This window comes from Phyllobates terribilis, unplaced genomic scaffold (assembly GCF_046119375.1).
Source record: "Phyllobates terribilis strain yellow unplaced genomic scaffold, ASM4611937v1 Scaffold_3__8_contigs__length_932513732, whole genome shotgun sequence".
In the NCBI taxonomy this organism is placed as follows: domain Eukaryota; kingdom Metazoa; phylum Chordata; class Amphibia; order Anura; family Dendrobatidae; genus Phyllobates; species Phyllobates terribilis.
In genome coordinates, this window is record NW_027362763.1 from 679,401,242 (window position 1) to 679,417,382 (window position 16,141).

The window sequence follows — 16,141 nt, forward strand, 5'->3', positions numbered from 1 at the left end:
TCATTACCATCCTCACTGCACCTCCACAACCACCATCCTCTACACCTGACCCCCTGAGGCTATACCCCTCCCGTTGGGGGTTATACTACCTGAGCTGCGCACACATCACCAGCCTCAGCGGACCCTGCTGCAGCGGCGGCCGTATTGACCGCAATTCAACGGGTGGCGTAGTCGACATAAAAGAACATCTAGTAACATCTATAAGGACTGCCACACACTGAGCTTGACACCCTGGGCACGGACCGGGTCACCGCCACTCGGAGACTACAACCCCCCCCCCATCTGATCCGGCTCTGGGTAATCCCCCCCAAACAACACTGGCCCAGGGGGCGCGTCAACTTTGGCGTAGTCGGCAGGATTACGTGCCCGCAACAACCGGGTACTGCGTGCCTGAAGAAAAGTTCACCGTTACCTTAAAAAGAAGTCTCCCGCCGGTTCCGGAGGGTCCCCGCCAACGGACCCCATCACAGGTAGTTTCCCGCCGGTTGTCCGCCATTTGCAGCTTTTTCCCGCCATCCGTGGAGTTTCCCGCCACTGGGAGACGATTCCCGCCATTTCCAAAGATTTCCCGCCTTGGAAGAGCGGACGCCATTATGGGCGTGCCAGAGGGTGGCAAAAGGCCACCTCCCATCGTGGGCCAGGTCGAAGAATGGCGCCAAAAGCGGAAACCGCGCCCACCAACAGAGACTGTGATGCTGGAGATGTCCATCAGCGTGAGAGAACTGCCCCTGGAACTGAAGTTGCCCCGGGACCACCCTCAATGTGGGCGGAGACAGAACAAGAGAGCAAAGATGGGTGTCGCCTGGAGCAGTCTGGAGAGAGCGCACCCGGAGACAAGAAGTCTGGAGAGGAGTCCAGAGAAAGCCTACCCGGAGATGGAGGGAGAGTCAGGCAGCACCGACCCAGTGGTCAGGAGCCTGCTGCAAGCAACGACCCCACTAGGCTTAGTGGAGATCCTAGCACAGCTCCCCCGAGACCGGGAGTGTGCACAGACTGCGCTGGAGAGCCTCGCACGGAGGATGGCCCGGGTACAGCGAGAGACGTTGGCGGAGTGGAGCCGAGAGATGGCCCAGCAGACCGAAACCCGACAGCGGAGCACGCCACCCAAGACGAGGAGACAGACCGCCTCTGAGGATGGTGCAGGAGGACTGAAGGCCGGAGACGGCGCCGAGAAGGGAGCTGAACGGACGGAGGCAGGTAAAGGGGACGTCTCTACCCCGAGCCGGGAGACCGCGTGCCTGCCCCAGCTCCCCGTCGCAGTGCCCGAAATTCCCCCTGCCGTGCCCGTCGCTGCATCGTCACCGCCGCAGACTAGGCCTCAACCGGAAACCGCGGCCGCGACCCCTGTGACGTCACGCGCTTCGACCCTGAGCGCGACGAAGCAGGAAATACCATCGGCCTGGTCGCAAGGTCTAGTACCTCCGGGCGCCGCAATTCCAACAGCGCCCCCTACCTCCGCGGAGCCACCGGCCTGGTCGCAGGGCCGAGTAACCCAGGGCGCCGCCGTTCTTACGGTGCCCTTTGCCTTTAGGGTGCCCCAAGCCTGGTCGCAAGGCCTGGTCAACCCGGGCGCCGCTACCATCAACGCGCCCTCAACATCTAGAGTGCCGCACCTGGGTGAAAATCTATTTGCCCAGCATACGTGCCCGGATGGGCAGCCCTTTGTATGGCCCCAGGAGTACATTCAGCTGGAACTCCAGAGAGCAAGGCCCATGTGCGAGCCCCTGATTCCGGCTCCGAAGCCTGTAAAGAGGACCTCACCCCCGCTGGAGGAGGCACAGTTTGAGTGGGACCCCACCGGAGAAGACCTCATGGGGTTCACTCAGGAGACTCGGGCGGCCGCAGCGGAGCGTGCAGAGTGCTGCCGGCAGCAGCTCGAAGTCTTCGAGAGGGAGCGGAGAGAGAGGCGGGTCCGGGAACAGCAAGCACAGATAAGGAGCGCGGAGCAGAAGAGCCGGACCAGGAGAGATCCCCGTGCAGCTCATGGTCCCCGTACCACCGGGACTGTGATTAAATTCAACCTGCAGCATGGGTGGGGCTTCATAAGAGACCATCATACCCCCGGCGACGTCTTTGTCACCCGCAGAGACATAGAAAGCCATCTGCCGGAGGGACACAGAGGTCGTGACCTGTATGTAGGGGACGAGGTCACCTTCACCCGGCACAAGTGTGCCAAAGGACCCTACGCCCTCCATGTGCATCGCCTGATGGAGGAGGAGCTGCGGTGTGAGGAGGAGCAAGAGGACCCGGACGGGTCTGAAACTGAAACCAACCAACAAGAAAGAGCAGGAGGACGCCGTCGTTGAAGTACGGTAGAGAGAGACTGTATAAAGTTGCCCTTCAGGGTACCAAGAACTGTTACTTATTTAAAATATGTTCCCCGTTGGGACAAAGTGTGAACTGATGCCCGTGTGTCCCTAGTTCCTAATACCTGGCCGAGGACTGAGAGCGGCCATATCCCCTTTGTATATAGTTGCGCTTCCTAAAGCGCCCCCTACTGGTTTTATGGGAAAACCATTTTCTTCAAGAGACTGTCGCACTTTACCCGGTCACAAGTTGCACCGTGACCGGAGGAACCAGAGACAGGAATGTTTACAAGAATGTTATTTATGAAAACGTTTTATTGCTGATATATATATGATGTTTTATATGTTTATATGTTGATGTTTATGAAAAATAATTGTATGTTTTGGATGTTTTTATCTTTAACAGCCCGAGGACGTGCTGTGATTTACCAGGGGGGAATGTAGCACCCTGAGGATTCGGCTGCTACAGGGGTATTACACCTCAACCCAGAGGTGTGGTATTCCACTCCCGGGTAAGGATGGAGTGTGGAACTGAGCTCAGTAGGCTGCATGCACTACACACATCCCATTTCCGGGGGACAGACCAATGGTACTCCCACTAGAGAAATGTGCAGGTACGACAGCGTCTGTCCCTGGCTGGAGTGGGAGGGGGGTGGAACATCCCAGTAGTGTAGGGGCAGATAGGGGGAGCAGTCTGGGTAGTGCTAGGAGCTCATTGGGTGCTGGTCACCTGAGCTCACACATAGAGGGAGTATATAAGGTGGGAACCATCTTAGATCAGGGTCAGTCAGTCTGTCAGTCTTTGGTAGAGTGAGTCAGAGGAAGAGAGCAGAGGAGAAGAGCAGCTCCAAGGCCCAGAGAGAGAGAGGAGAAAGAAGGACCCAGAGGGGGAGAAGAGAGAACTCCAAGAACCCAAGATTAGATCAGACGGTGAAGAGTTGGCACAAGGGTACCGGATCCCAAGCTGGTGGAGGGCACTAATCCTTAGCCAGAGACTGGAGGTCGTGGGCAGGATCTGCCACGACCACCCACTAAATCCACCAGGAAGGCAAACCAAGAATAGGGTCAGGGAACCCAGAGACAAGGGTTTACCAACAAGAGGCCCGAGGGAGCCGGACTTAGGTGGATCCCTGGTGGGGAAGGCCAGACAGAAGGACAAGTCAGAAAGGGAGCTCAGGACCACGCTCCAGAATCACCTGGGGGTTGGCCGAGTCCAGGACCTGGTGGACGCAGCACGGCTCGGGTGGTCACTCAAGGCCGGAGTGACCAGCATAACAGCAGTAAGTAAAGACCCTGAACTGCACAGCCCGACTCTGAGTCTCATTACCATCCTCACTGCACCTCCACAACCACCATCCTCTACACCTGACCCCCTGAGGCTATACCCCTCCCGTTGGGGGTTATACTACCTGAGCTGCGCACACATCACCAGCCTCAGCGGACCCTGCTGCAGCGGCGGCCGTATTGACCGCAATTCAACGGGTGGCGTAGTCGACATAAAAGAACATCTAGTAACATCTATAAGGACTGCCACACACTGAGCTTGACACCCTGGGCACGGACCGGGTCACCGCCACTCGGAGACTACAACCCCCCCCCTATCTGATCCGGCTCCGGGTAATCCCCCCCAAACAACACTGGCCCAGGGGGTGCGTCACAGACACAGTGACTCTCCTGCCTCACAGACACTGTGACTCTCCTGCCTCACAGATACAGTGACTCTCCTGCCTCACAGACACAGTGACTCTCCTGCCTCACAGACACAGTGACTCTCCTGCCTCACAGACACAGTGACTCTCCTGCCTCACAGATACAGTGACACTCCTGCCTCACAGATACAGTGACACTCCTGCCTCACAGACACAGTGACTCTCCTGCCTCACAGACACTGTGACTCTCCTGCCTCACAGACACCGTGACTCTCCTGCCTCACAGACACCGTGACTCTCCTGCCTCACAGACACCGTGACTCTCCTGCCTCACAGACACCGTGACTCTCCTGCCTCACAGACACAGTGACTCTCCTGCCTCACAGATGCAGTGACTCTCCTGCCTCACACATACAGTGACTCTCCTGCCTCACAGACACAGTGACTCTCCTGCCTCACAGATACAGTGACTCTCCTGCCCCACAGACACAGTGACTCCCCTGCCTCACAGAAACAGTAACTCTCCTGCCTCACAGAAACAGTGACTCTCCGGCCTCACAGACACAGTGACTCTCCTGCCTCACAGACACAGTGACTCTCCTGCCTCACAGACACAGTGACTCTCCTGCCTCACAGACACAGTGACTCTCCTGCCTCACAGACACAGTGACTCTCCTGCCTCACAGATACAGTGACTCTCCTGCCCCACAGACACAGTGACTCTCCTGCCTCACAGATACAGTGACTCTCCTGCCTCACAGACACAGTGACTCTCCTGCCTCACAGATACAGTGACTCTCCTGCCTCACAGACACAGTGACTCTCCTGCCTCACAGATACAGTGACTCTCCTGCCCCACAGACACCATGACTCCCCTGCCTCACAGAAACAGTGACTCTCCTGCCTCACAGAAACAGTGACTCTCCTGCCTCACAGATACAGTGACTCTCCTGCTTCACAGACACAGTGACATGATGCAGAAATTTCCGCTCTGGATTCGCATTGCATTAAAAAACGCAGCACGACCATTTCTAGCGCAATCCCTCCAGCAAATTCGCACCCATTGAGGTCCATTGAAACGCAGCAAACCTGCAGGTGTATGTGGATTTGCAGCATTTCAATTAAGTCCATCGCCACGAATTTGCAGCGGAAATGCGGTGAGGGTGATACCCAGGTTGAAGAGGAGGACTACAACTCCTCTCATCCGACCGCCGCTTCCGCTGTTATGTGTATGGGTGGAGCGGTAGTGTTCCCAGCCAAACCGACTACTATGCGCTGTTAAAAAAAATGAAAAAACAAAGTAAAAATAAAAAAAAACTCTATACTCACCTGTCCAGCGCCCTCCGGTGTCCTCCTGGTCTCCGGCGGCGATCCTCTCCTCCTGGCAGCTGGCGGTATACTGCGGGGAGCGGGCTCACTCCCTGCAGTGCACTGAGCTGCCAGGACCTGCAGTGATGTCACCGATCACATGATCGGTCACGTGACCTATCAGCTGATGCTCACATTACCACAGGTACTGTACTGCCAGGACCTGCAGTGACGTGATCGATCAGCTGATCCCTCACGTGACCTCACCCTGGGAACTTTCAGAAGAAAGTTCCCAGGGTGATGGCGGTGAGAGCTCACTGGGGCTCATCAGCTGATCTTCAGCTGATGAACCCCAGTGAACTCCTGCACAGCAATATACACTGACAGGGGTGATTTCACACCCTTGTCAGTATACACTGCTGTCTTCTACAGCAATGACATCATGATTGCTGATGTCACTACTGTAGAAGTGATATGGATCGCTGTGGGACACTTGTTGGCGGTACGTGGACTGCAGACAGGTGAGGAATATAGTTGTTTGTTATTATATGTTTTTTTCAGGAGATCGATGGCTTTGCGGACCCATGCAATAAAATTAAAATACTTTATTCTGGCTATGTTTTTATTGAAAAGGTAACGACCATTTTAATGCGCAGTTAGTAATGGAGTCTTATAGACATCCTCCATTACTAACCTGGGCTTCACGTCAGCCGCCAATACAAGGTCTCAACCCCATTACCCCACTCGCCACCAATACAGGACAGTGGGAAGAGCGGAGACTAAGCGCCAGATTTGGCGCATCTTATGGATGCGCCATTTCTGGGACTGTTGAGGGGTGATATTATTAGCAGTGGAGGGGGCTAGTATCCATGGACCCTTCCCTGGCTATTAATATCAGCCCGCAGCTGTCTGTTTACCTTTTCTTGTCAGATTTTATAGGGGGACCCAACATCAATTTTTTTCTGGGGTCCCCCTGTAATCTAGCCAGTAAAGGCTAAACAAACAGGAGGGTGTTGATATTAATAGCCAGGGAACATTGTGGGCTAATGGCCCCTTCCCCGGCTACTAATATCAGCCCCCAGCAGTCGGCTTTCCCTCTGCTGGCTACGAAAATGACGCGGGCGCCCACGCCATTTTTTTTTAAATTTTCGGATGTGTGCCCACGATCCGGATGTAGCAGTGCTTTGGACGCATATTTTTTGCTGCATCCAAAATGTTGCATTCTATTGAACGCAGGTAAATCCACATGTGTTCACTTAACCATGCGGATTTACCGCATTCAATACATTCTAGTGGTCAAATTTCTGTTGCGCAGACTAGCGACTCAGCAAGAGAATATGACATGCTGAGGTCCTGAAAGACGCGCTGCATGTAAGTGTCCACAGGTGATTTACAGCCTCAGATGCACGAATAGTGGACATGGGATTTATAGAGATCCCATCCATTAACATCTGGACGCTGCGGGTTTGACGCTGTATAAACACGCAGCGTCAAACCTGCAGCGGCTCCTGACCGTGGCCATGTACCCAAACTCACCCTAAGCGTGTAAATTTCTGCAGCGGACACGCTAGTCTCCGCTGCAGATTTTGACCGTGGATTCCGCGTTTTGGACGCAACAAAAATCCGCTGTGTCCAAAGCACTGTTGAGTGCTGATCGGGGGGACGTAGTGGCTAACGAACCAGCTGTGAGTAGTGTTGAGCGATACCTTCTGATATCAGGAAATATCGGATCGAATTGGATCGGGCCGATCCCCAAAAAGTATCGGATATTGCCGATTCCGATACCGGAAACCAATGCAAGTCAATGGGACACAAATATCGGAATGAAAATAAACCCTTTCTTTCCTTGTAGGTTAATTCTACATGAAGGAAAGCAACTAACAATAATGTAGAATGTATTGGGGGAGGTGGTTGCCCAAATCGATGGGAACAGTGCTCACAGTGAAACATGAAAAATAATGAAATAATTAAGAAAAAAAGGGCTTCCCTATATTGTTGTGTCGTCCAACCAGGTACAAATAGGCAGCTGGTGGTTGGGGGCAGCCCGTTCCTGCCTGCTGTACCTGGCTGGACACAAATATAGTGCGAAGCCCCACGTCAATTTTTTTTTAATTATTTCATGAAATAATTAAAAAAAAAAGGGCTTCCCTATATTGTTGTGTCCGGCCAGGTACAAATAGGCAGCTGGTGGTTGGGGGCAGTCCGTTCCTGCCTGCTGTACCTGGCTGGACACAAATATAGGGCGAAGCCCCACATCAATTTTTTTTTTAATTACTTCATGAATTTCCTGAAATAATTTAAAAAAAATTGACGTTGGGCTTCACACTATATTTGTGTCCAGCCAGGTACAGCAGGCAGGAACGGGCTGCCCCCAACCACCAGCTGCCTATTTGTACCTGACCGGACACAACAATATAGGGAAGCCCTTTTTTTCTTAATTATTTCATGAAATAATTAAAAAAAAAAATACATGGGGCTTCTCCCTATTTTTGTGTCCAGCCAGGTACAACTAGGCAGCAGATTTTGATCGATTGAAGTGTCACTATATGCGGTGGATTCCGCGTTTTGGACGCAACAAAAATCCGCTGTGTCCAAAGCACTGTTGAGTGCTGATCGGGGGGACGTAGTGGCTAACGAACCAGCTGTGAGCAGTGTTGAGCGATACCTTCCGATATCAGGAAATATCGGATCGGATTGGATCGGGCCGATACCCAAAAAGTATCGGATATCGCCGATTCCGATACCGGAAACCAGTGCAAGTCAATGGGACACAAATATCGGAATGAAAATAAACCCTTTCTTTCCTTGTAGGTTAATTCTACATGAAGGAAAACAACTAACAATAATGTAGAATGTATTGGGGGAGGTGGTTGCCCAAATCGATGGGAACAGTGCTCACAGTGAAACATGAAAAGCCGGCAATTCAGCAGCGGCATACACCGGTACCCGACAATTTAGAACAGAGCTTCACACATAGATTAGATAGATAGAAACATGTCAGTCACATATATATGAAGTACAGTGACAATGTTGCTTACTGTACTTGTCATTTAGTGTAAAGTATTTATTAAAAAAAATAACAGTGTTTTCATGCACCGTCTCGTTAAAAAAGCCGGCCGGCAATTCAGCAGCGGTACCCGACAATTTAGAATAGAAAGAATAGAGAATCACACATAGATTAGATAGATAGAAACATGTCAGTCACATATATAATAAGTACAGTGACAGTGTTGCTTACTGTACTTGTCATTTAGTGTAAAGGATTTATTTAAAAAAATATTAGTGTTTTCATGCACCGTCTCTTTAAAAAAGCCGGCCGGCAATTCAGCAGCGGTACCCGACAATTTATAACAGAAAGAATAGAGCATCACACATAGATTAGATAGATAGAAACATGTCAGTCACATATATGTGAAGTACAGTGATAGTGTTGATTACTGTACTTGTCATTTAGTGTTAAAATAAAGGATTTATTAAAAAAAAAATTGGCGTGGGGTTCCCCGTAATTTTAGTCTCTAGCGGAGGTTAAGCAGACGGCTGGTGCAGATGTTTGAAGCCTGGGAAGGGGGTAATACCCACAGAGCTCCCGAGGCTACTAATATCAGCCCCCCGCTGAATACCTAGCCTTTACTAGCTATTAAAATGGGGGACCCCCCAAAAAAATTACGTGGGGTCCCCCCTATTTTAATGGCTAGCAAAGGCTAGGCAGACAGCTGGGGGCTGATATTAATAGCCCAGGAAGGGTGCCATGAATATTGGCCCCCTCCCAGGCTAGAAACACCAGCCGACAGCCGCCCCAGAAATGGCGCATCCATAGGATGCCGTCACAGCCAGACACTGAGGAGCGCAAGCATGCCTGCGCTTCTCAGTGTCTGCGGGATGACAGGCTGGATGGCAGCTTTCTGCTGTGATCCAGCCTGTCATCTCGATGTAGCAGAGCTGAAGCTGTCCTGGGAACCATGGAAAGGTAAGGATGATGTTGCTTTATTATTTTACTTTTATTGCAGGAGATCGTTGGCTTCAGCTGGAATGGGTGTGACGGTAAGTATGGTTTAATTTAGAACATTAAAGAATTGTGTGATTATTTCAATTAAAGGACTTTATTCTGGGTGTTGCGTTTTTTTTAAATACTTTACTAGAAATTCATGGCGGTCATGTCTAATATTGGCGTGACCCCATGAATTTCGGGCTTAGGGCCAGCGGATAATACAAAGCTGGCCCTAACCCCTTTATTACCCAGTGAGCCACCGCACCAGGGCTCTGGATGAACTGGATACAGCGCCAGAAGATGGCGCTTCTATGAACGCGCCATTTTCTGGGGTGGCTGCGGACTGCAGTTCGCAGCAGGGGGGGCCCACAAAGCTTGGGCCACCCTGCGCTGTGGATTCCAGCCCCCAGCTGCTTAGTTGTACCTGGCTGGACACAAAAATAGGGCAAAGCCCCACGTATTTTTTTTTTTTTTACTTATTTCATGAAATTCATGTGTCCGGCCAGGTACAAATAGGCAGCTTGGAGTTGGGGGCAGCCCGTTCCTGGATGCTGTACCTGGCTGGCATACAAAAATATGGCAAAGCCCAAGTCAAAATTTTTGGGAAAAATTAATTAAAAGATAAATAATAATTTATGGACTGCATCTTTATTAACCCCTCAAGTGTCATTTAGTGTTAAAATAAAGGATTTATTAAAAAAAAAATTGGCGTGGGATCCCCCATAATTTTAGTCTCTAGCGGAGGTTAAGCAGACGGCTGGGGCAGATGTTTGAAGCCTGGGAAGGGGGTAATACCCACGGAGCTTCCCAGGCTACTAATATCAGCCCCCAGCTGAATACCTAGCCTTTACTAGCTATTAAAATGGGAGACCCCAAAAAAATTACGTGGGGTCCCCCCTATTTTAATAGCTAGCAAAGGCTAGGCAGACAGCTGGGGGCTGATATTAATAGCCCAGGAAGGGTGCCATGAATATTGGCCCCCTCCCAGGCTAGAAACACCAGCCGTCAGCCACCCCAGAAATGGCACATCCATAGGATGCGCCAATTCTGGCACTTAGCCTCGCTCTTCCACGCTGCCCTGGTGCGGTGGCAGGGGGTAATAGTGGTGGGGTTCATGTCAGCGCCAGCTGCCATGAAGCCCAGGTTAGTAATGATGGGCGTCTATAAGACACCCCCATTACTAACCTACAAAGTGTTAAAAAGAAAAAACACACACTACACCCAGAAAAAAATAATTTATTTGAAATAAAACACACCATTTTATTTAATTCTTAGTTTACTAAAAAAAAATAGTTACCTGTCCACGTTCCTGCGCTGATCTCCCATGCACAGCTGTCACATCTGGAGATGGTGACAGCTGTCATGGCTGCTGTAAGCTCACGCTGCCGGGAACACGTCCGCTCCCGGCAGCGTGAGCCCCTGACTGAGGTCACCAGAGTGCATTCAGTCAGGGCAGCTCCGGAGACCTCCTTTACGGCACTGCTGTACCGTGGGAATTTCTCACAGTACAGCAGGGTCGTAAAGGAGCTAACCGGAGCAGCGCTGCCTGAACTCTGGTGAACCCGCTTATGCAATGACGGGGCTGCTTTACGGCCCCGTCATTGTAGCGCCGGCAGCGGTTCAGAGCGGTCACATTCTATGTGGCTGCTCTAAACTGGAGATCTTCGTGGGACACTCGTGGACTACTATGGAGGGGTAAGGATAAGGTTGTGGTTTATTATTTTATATTTTATTACAGGAGATCGATGGCTTCGGGGAATTAGGTGTCTAGGTGAGTATAGGTGTATTTTTTTATTTTTTACTTTATTTTAGGTGGCGATCGGCGGGGACAGGTAATGTATAAACTAATTTATTTTAGGTAACCACTGGCCACCAATGACTTGTATTTAAAATTTATTGGGGACCAAAAACAAATATATATGGGGGCCTAAAAAAATAAAAGATGTGTATAGGGGCAAAAATAACATATGGGGCAGTTTAAATAGCAGGATCAGGCTGATGGGAACTACTGCTCCCATCGAGCTGATCCTGCTGGCACGAGTGGACAGGGGACAGACATAGGCCGATGGGAGTAGTAGTGTCACATCGGCCTATGTCTGCCTGCATGCACACACCCGCAGACATCGCACAGACACCGTGCACACCCGCAGACATCGCGCAGACATCGCACAGACACCGCGCACACCCGCAGACATCGCACAGACACCACACAGACACCGCGCACACACCCGCAGACATCGCACAGACACCGCATACACCCGCAGACATCGCACAGACACCGCACACACCCGCAGACATCGCACAGACACCCCGCACACACTCGCAGACATCGCACAGACACTGCGCACACACTAATCATGACGGGTCTGATGGTCTGAGAGGTGAGGCTGACCTGTGTGGCCGTGGGAAAGTTCATGTGAGTTCATGCAGTCAAGCATGAACTCACATGAACCCTCTGAGGGCACTGCGGCTACTTCAAATGAACAGCTGATCAGCATCAGCGGATACCTCAGCTGTTCATTTGAATAACCGGCGGGAAAGCGCAGCACAGAACGGGAAAGCTGGCGGTGAAGTCTTTTCACTGCCAGCTTCCCCGCCCGTGTCCTTCGCTCCCCGCTCCTTGGTGCTGCGCTCCCCGCCCGGTCCTAACTTACGATCAGGATGGGGGGAGCGGAGGATCGGGGTGGGAGGCTGCGGGGAAGCAGTATGGGGCTGTATGATTGTTTAAAAGCCGGCGGCGTTTTACCGCCCGCCGGCTTTTAAACAATCAGGAGAATTCTCTCACGCTGGGATGGCATTCTGATGACAGGCTGGATCGCAGCTGAGCGCTGCCATCCAGCTTGCCATCCTTCAGAGACACTGCAGAGCGCAGGCATTATGGGAACTTCCGATTCCGGTATTCGATATTCTAAAAGTATCGGAATTAAGTATCGGAATTCAGATACCGCGAATATCGGCCAATACCCGATATTTCAGTATCGGAATGCTCAACACTAGCTGTGAGATGTTAATTATGGCCAGGGACCATGTTTGCAAATGGTACCTTCCCTGGCTAAAAATATCAGCTTGCAACAGCCGCATAAATTACATGAATAGAAATGTTAATGAAGATTGGGTGAATGGGATCAGCTGATACCCAGGTCTTTTGTTTGGTTACGACAAGGTGTCAATCAGAACTTTTCATGACCAAACTTAATTAAAGTAAAGTAAAGAGTTAAATAAACACACAGACACAGAGTAAACACTTTATTTGAAATACAACAGAAACATTCTTTACAAGTGACTGTCTTGCCTCACAGACACAGTAACTATCTTGCCTCACAGACACAGTGACTTTCCTGCCTCACAGACACAGTGACTCTTTTGCATCGCAGACGCAATAACTTTCCGCCTCACAGGCACAGTGTCTCTCCTGCCTCATGGACACTGTGACTATCCTGCCTCACAGACACAGTAACTCTCTTGCCTCACAGACACAGTGACTCACCTGCCTAACAAAAAACAATGACTCTCCTGCTTCACAGACATAATGACTCTCTTGCATCGCAGACACCATAACTTTCCTGCCTTACAAACACAGTGACTCTCCTGCCTCACAGACACAATCACTATCCTCTCTCTCTGCCTCTCAATATAATGTGTATTGTTCTCTTGTCCTCACACTCTAATCATCTAAAGGGTATGTGCACACGATGCAGAAATGCTCAGGATTTTTTCCTGAGCGTTTCTGCATCTCTCTGGCAGGAAAAAACGCATGCGGATTGTACATGCGGATTGTACATGCGGCTTCCTGCCAGGGACATGCGGAAATGAAGAGGTCTTCACTTTCATTTCCGCATGCGGGTTGTGATTTTAGCATCACTTGGAAAGTGCTTGTCAACTTTACACTATATAAATCCATGCAACCGGCAACCGGCATGGATTTATATAGTGTGTGAATGTCAAAAAATAAAAAATAAATATATACTTTACCCTCTGATGGCCCCCGGTGTCCGGCTTCGCTCGGTCCCGGCTGCTGGCAGTGAAGACTTTAGGACCTTCTGATGTCAGCGTCACGTGACCCGTCACATGACTCTGACATCAGCGAAGGTCCTTCTTCATTCAACTGCGAAGTGCGGGGAATCAAGCAGGAGCGCTGCGCGGGCCGTCAGAAGGTGAGAATATATATATTTTTTATTTTATTCTTTTTTTTTTAATGTTACCTGGGTCTGGATGAGAGTCCTCTCCTCCACACCCGGGTACCATCCACACATTAGACCGCATGAAAAGCGCATCAACATATACAGTGATGCGGATTCCATGCGGTCTAATGCAAGTCAATGGCGACAAAAGAGCAGCGTTTCCGCAAAATTAATTGACATGCTGCGGAATTTTGACCGCAGCGTTTACGCTGCGGAAAAATCCGCATCATGGGCACAGCACATGCGGATTTCTATTGGGGAACATTGCTGCCCTTCTACCATGCGTTTTTCATGCGTTTCCGCGGCGTTTACGCAACTGCAAAAACGCCGCGGAAACGCATGAAAAACGCATCGTGTGAACTCAGCCTAACTGCTGTGCTGTCACACCCTATCTGCACAGTTTCTTCAGTCTTTTATGGCTTTCATTACTTATTGGTAGCGTTGTCCTTCACCCTGGTGACCCTCCCTTCTCAGGCTGATGCAACCTTTTACAAACTATAAAATAGTGGTAGCCATTTAAGGTAATTCAGTTGGAGTGAATCGCATATTGTTTGTACCCATGGGGTTCAGGAAATTTCTAAAACTTCTACACAAATTCGATTTGCATCAGATCGGCTCACTCATCTCCAAAGCTTAACTCCATGGAGGGTGGTTAGTTTGGACCATGTTTGGAGGACTCCTCAATTTGTAACCTTTCTGTCTTTCTGTAGTACAAGCTATGGATTTGACTGTACAAAGAGCAGGGATTATGCAGATTCATTTAACGACCAAATATCCTAATGGGAATCTTAGGAAGGGAATTTTTTTCAGATGATTTGTGACTAGTGATGAGCGAGCGTGTGTTGTTAACCCTTTGGGCGAGCATGCTCGGGTGCTCTCCGAGTATTTGCGGCGTGCTCGGCATCTATGTTAGTGTCGCTGCGGCGGCATGTGTCACATCTGATAGACAGCTGTGACACATGCAATCCCTGCATGTGTCATAGCTGTGTAACAGGTGTGACACATGCAGCCGCAGCAACACTAACATAGATGCCGAGCACGCCGCAAATACTCGGAGAGCACCCGAGCATGCTCGCCGAAAGGGTTAACAACACACGCTCGCTCATCACTATTTGTGACACATTTATAAAGTAAGAGTTGCCAAAAACAAAACCTAAGTAAATAATTGCATCAACAGCTGAATGAATAACTGTTCACACCCTTTATATCATATTTTTTTTTATCACATTTAAAGAAGATCTCTATTATTTAATCAAACAGCTTATAAATTAAGTTACGTTGGGGTCAGTCCTATGTAAATCCACCATTCAAAAATTTAGAAGGTACATAGAGCAGAACAAGCATATGCCATGACTGAGAACTTCAGAAAAACTTGTATCACTGAGTTCAGCTTTTTCTGAAATGTCTAAAAAATACTGTGATCCTGCTACCATGTACTAATATAATATCAACAGGGACATGTCAACCGCTGCAGCCAATCACCAGGGGAGTAGTCATTTCCAGTGTGTTAAGACGGACTAGGAAGTAGAGACTACCAAAAACTTGAGTATTGGGGATCTATGACTTGGGCATTTCTAACAAACAAACCCTGATATGATAAATAAGTTAAACCTTATCTAATGGCAAAACCCCGGCACAGCTCTGGAGAAAAAATCCACAATTAGATTAATTTTAACACATCACATAGTTGTGGAAAATGTCTATACTGCATCTTCTCTGCTCACGTCTTCATATACTTACTTTATATTTTAATACAAGAGACAGGTTAGGACCGCCACGGTGAGATGGTTTTTATGCTTCTTTGAACAAAATAAAGTTAACCAAGTCCCTTCTATTATTTACATGTACTATTACTATTTACATCTTTACTTACTACAGGGTATATGCTTATTCTGCTTTTTTCTTGAGTTTTGTCTGTGAAATGTGAATATGTGTGAACCAAGTGTGATTGCACTTATAACAACTTAAGTTCTGGCTCATTTCTTTGGTTTTGCTGTCTTCATATAAATGTATAAAAATATAAGTGCAATGAATTTCTTACCTTGGCCACAACCTATAAGAAAAAAAACGAGAAAAGAAAAAAAAATTACTCCTTCCTCTAAAGTACAATATGTACATATTTTAAAGATCAAACAAGTGTAATACAAACCTCCAAATTCATTGTATTTATATTCCTGAAAATTGTGACAGTATTATAGTAGTTACAGTATAATCTTGTACATAGGGGCAGTATTATAGTAGTTATATTCTTGTACATAGGGGGCAGTATTATGGTAGTTATATTCTTGTACATAGGAGCAGTATTATAGTAGTTATATTCTTGTACATAGGAGCAGTATTATAGTAGTTATATTCTTGTACATAGGAGCAGTATTATAGTAGTTATATTCTCGTACATAGGGGGCAGTATTATAGTAGCTATATTCTTGTACATAGGAGGCAGTATCATAGTAGTTATATTCTTGTACATAGGGGGCAGTATTATAGTAGTTATATTCTTGTACATAGGGGGCAGAATTATAGTAGTTATATTCTTGTACATAGGGGGCAGTATTATAGTAGCTATATTCTTGTACATAGGAGGCAGTATCATAGTAGTTATATTCTTGTACATAGGGGGCAGTATTATAGTAGTTATATTCTTGTACATAGGGGGCAGTATTATAGTAGTTATATTCTTGTACATAGAAGAAGTATAATAGTAGTTAT

The 16,141-nt window shown here is 48.7% G+C and overlaps 1 protein-coding gene across 2 annotated transcripts in view; it reads right to left on the reverse strand.

Annotated features, from left to right (window-relative positions):
* The window catches only part of LOC141257343 (calpain-13-like), a 212,037-nt gene that overhangs the window by 63,556 nt on the left and 132,340 nt on the right, over positions 1–16,141 (reverse strand). For both annotated transcript variants that reach the window (XM_073671798.1, XM_073671799.1), the window contains one exon: positions 15,474–15,485. In XM_073671798.1, coding sequence (XP_073527899.1) covers positions 15,474–15,485 — 12 coding nt within the window. The remainder of the gene's footprint in view (positions 1–15,473; positions 15,486–16,141) is intronic.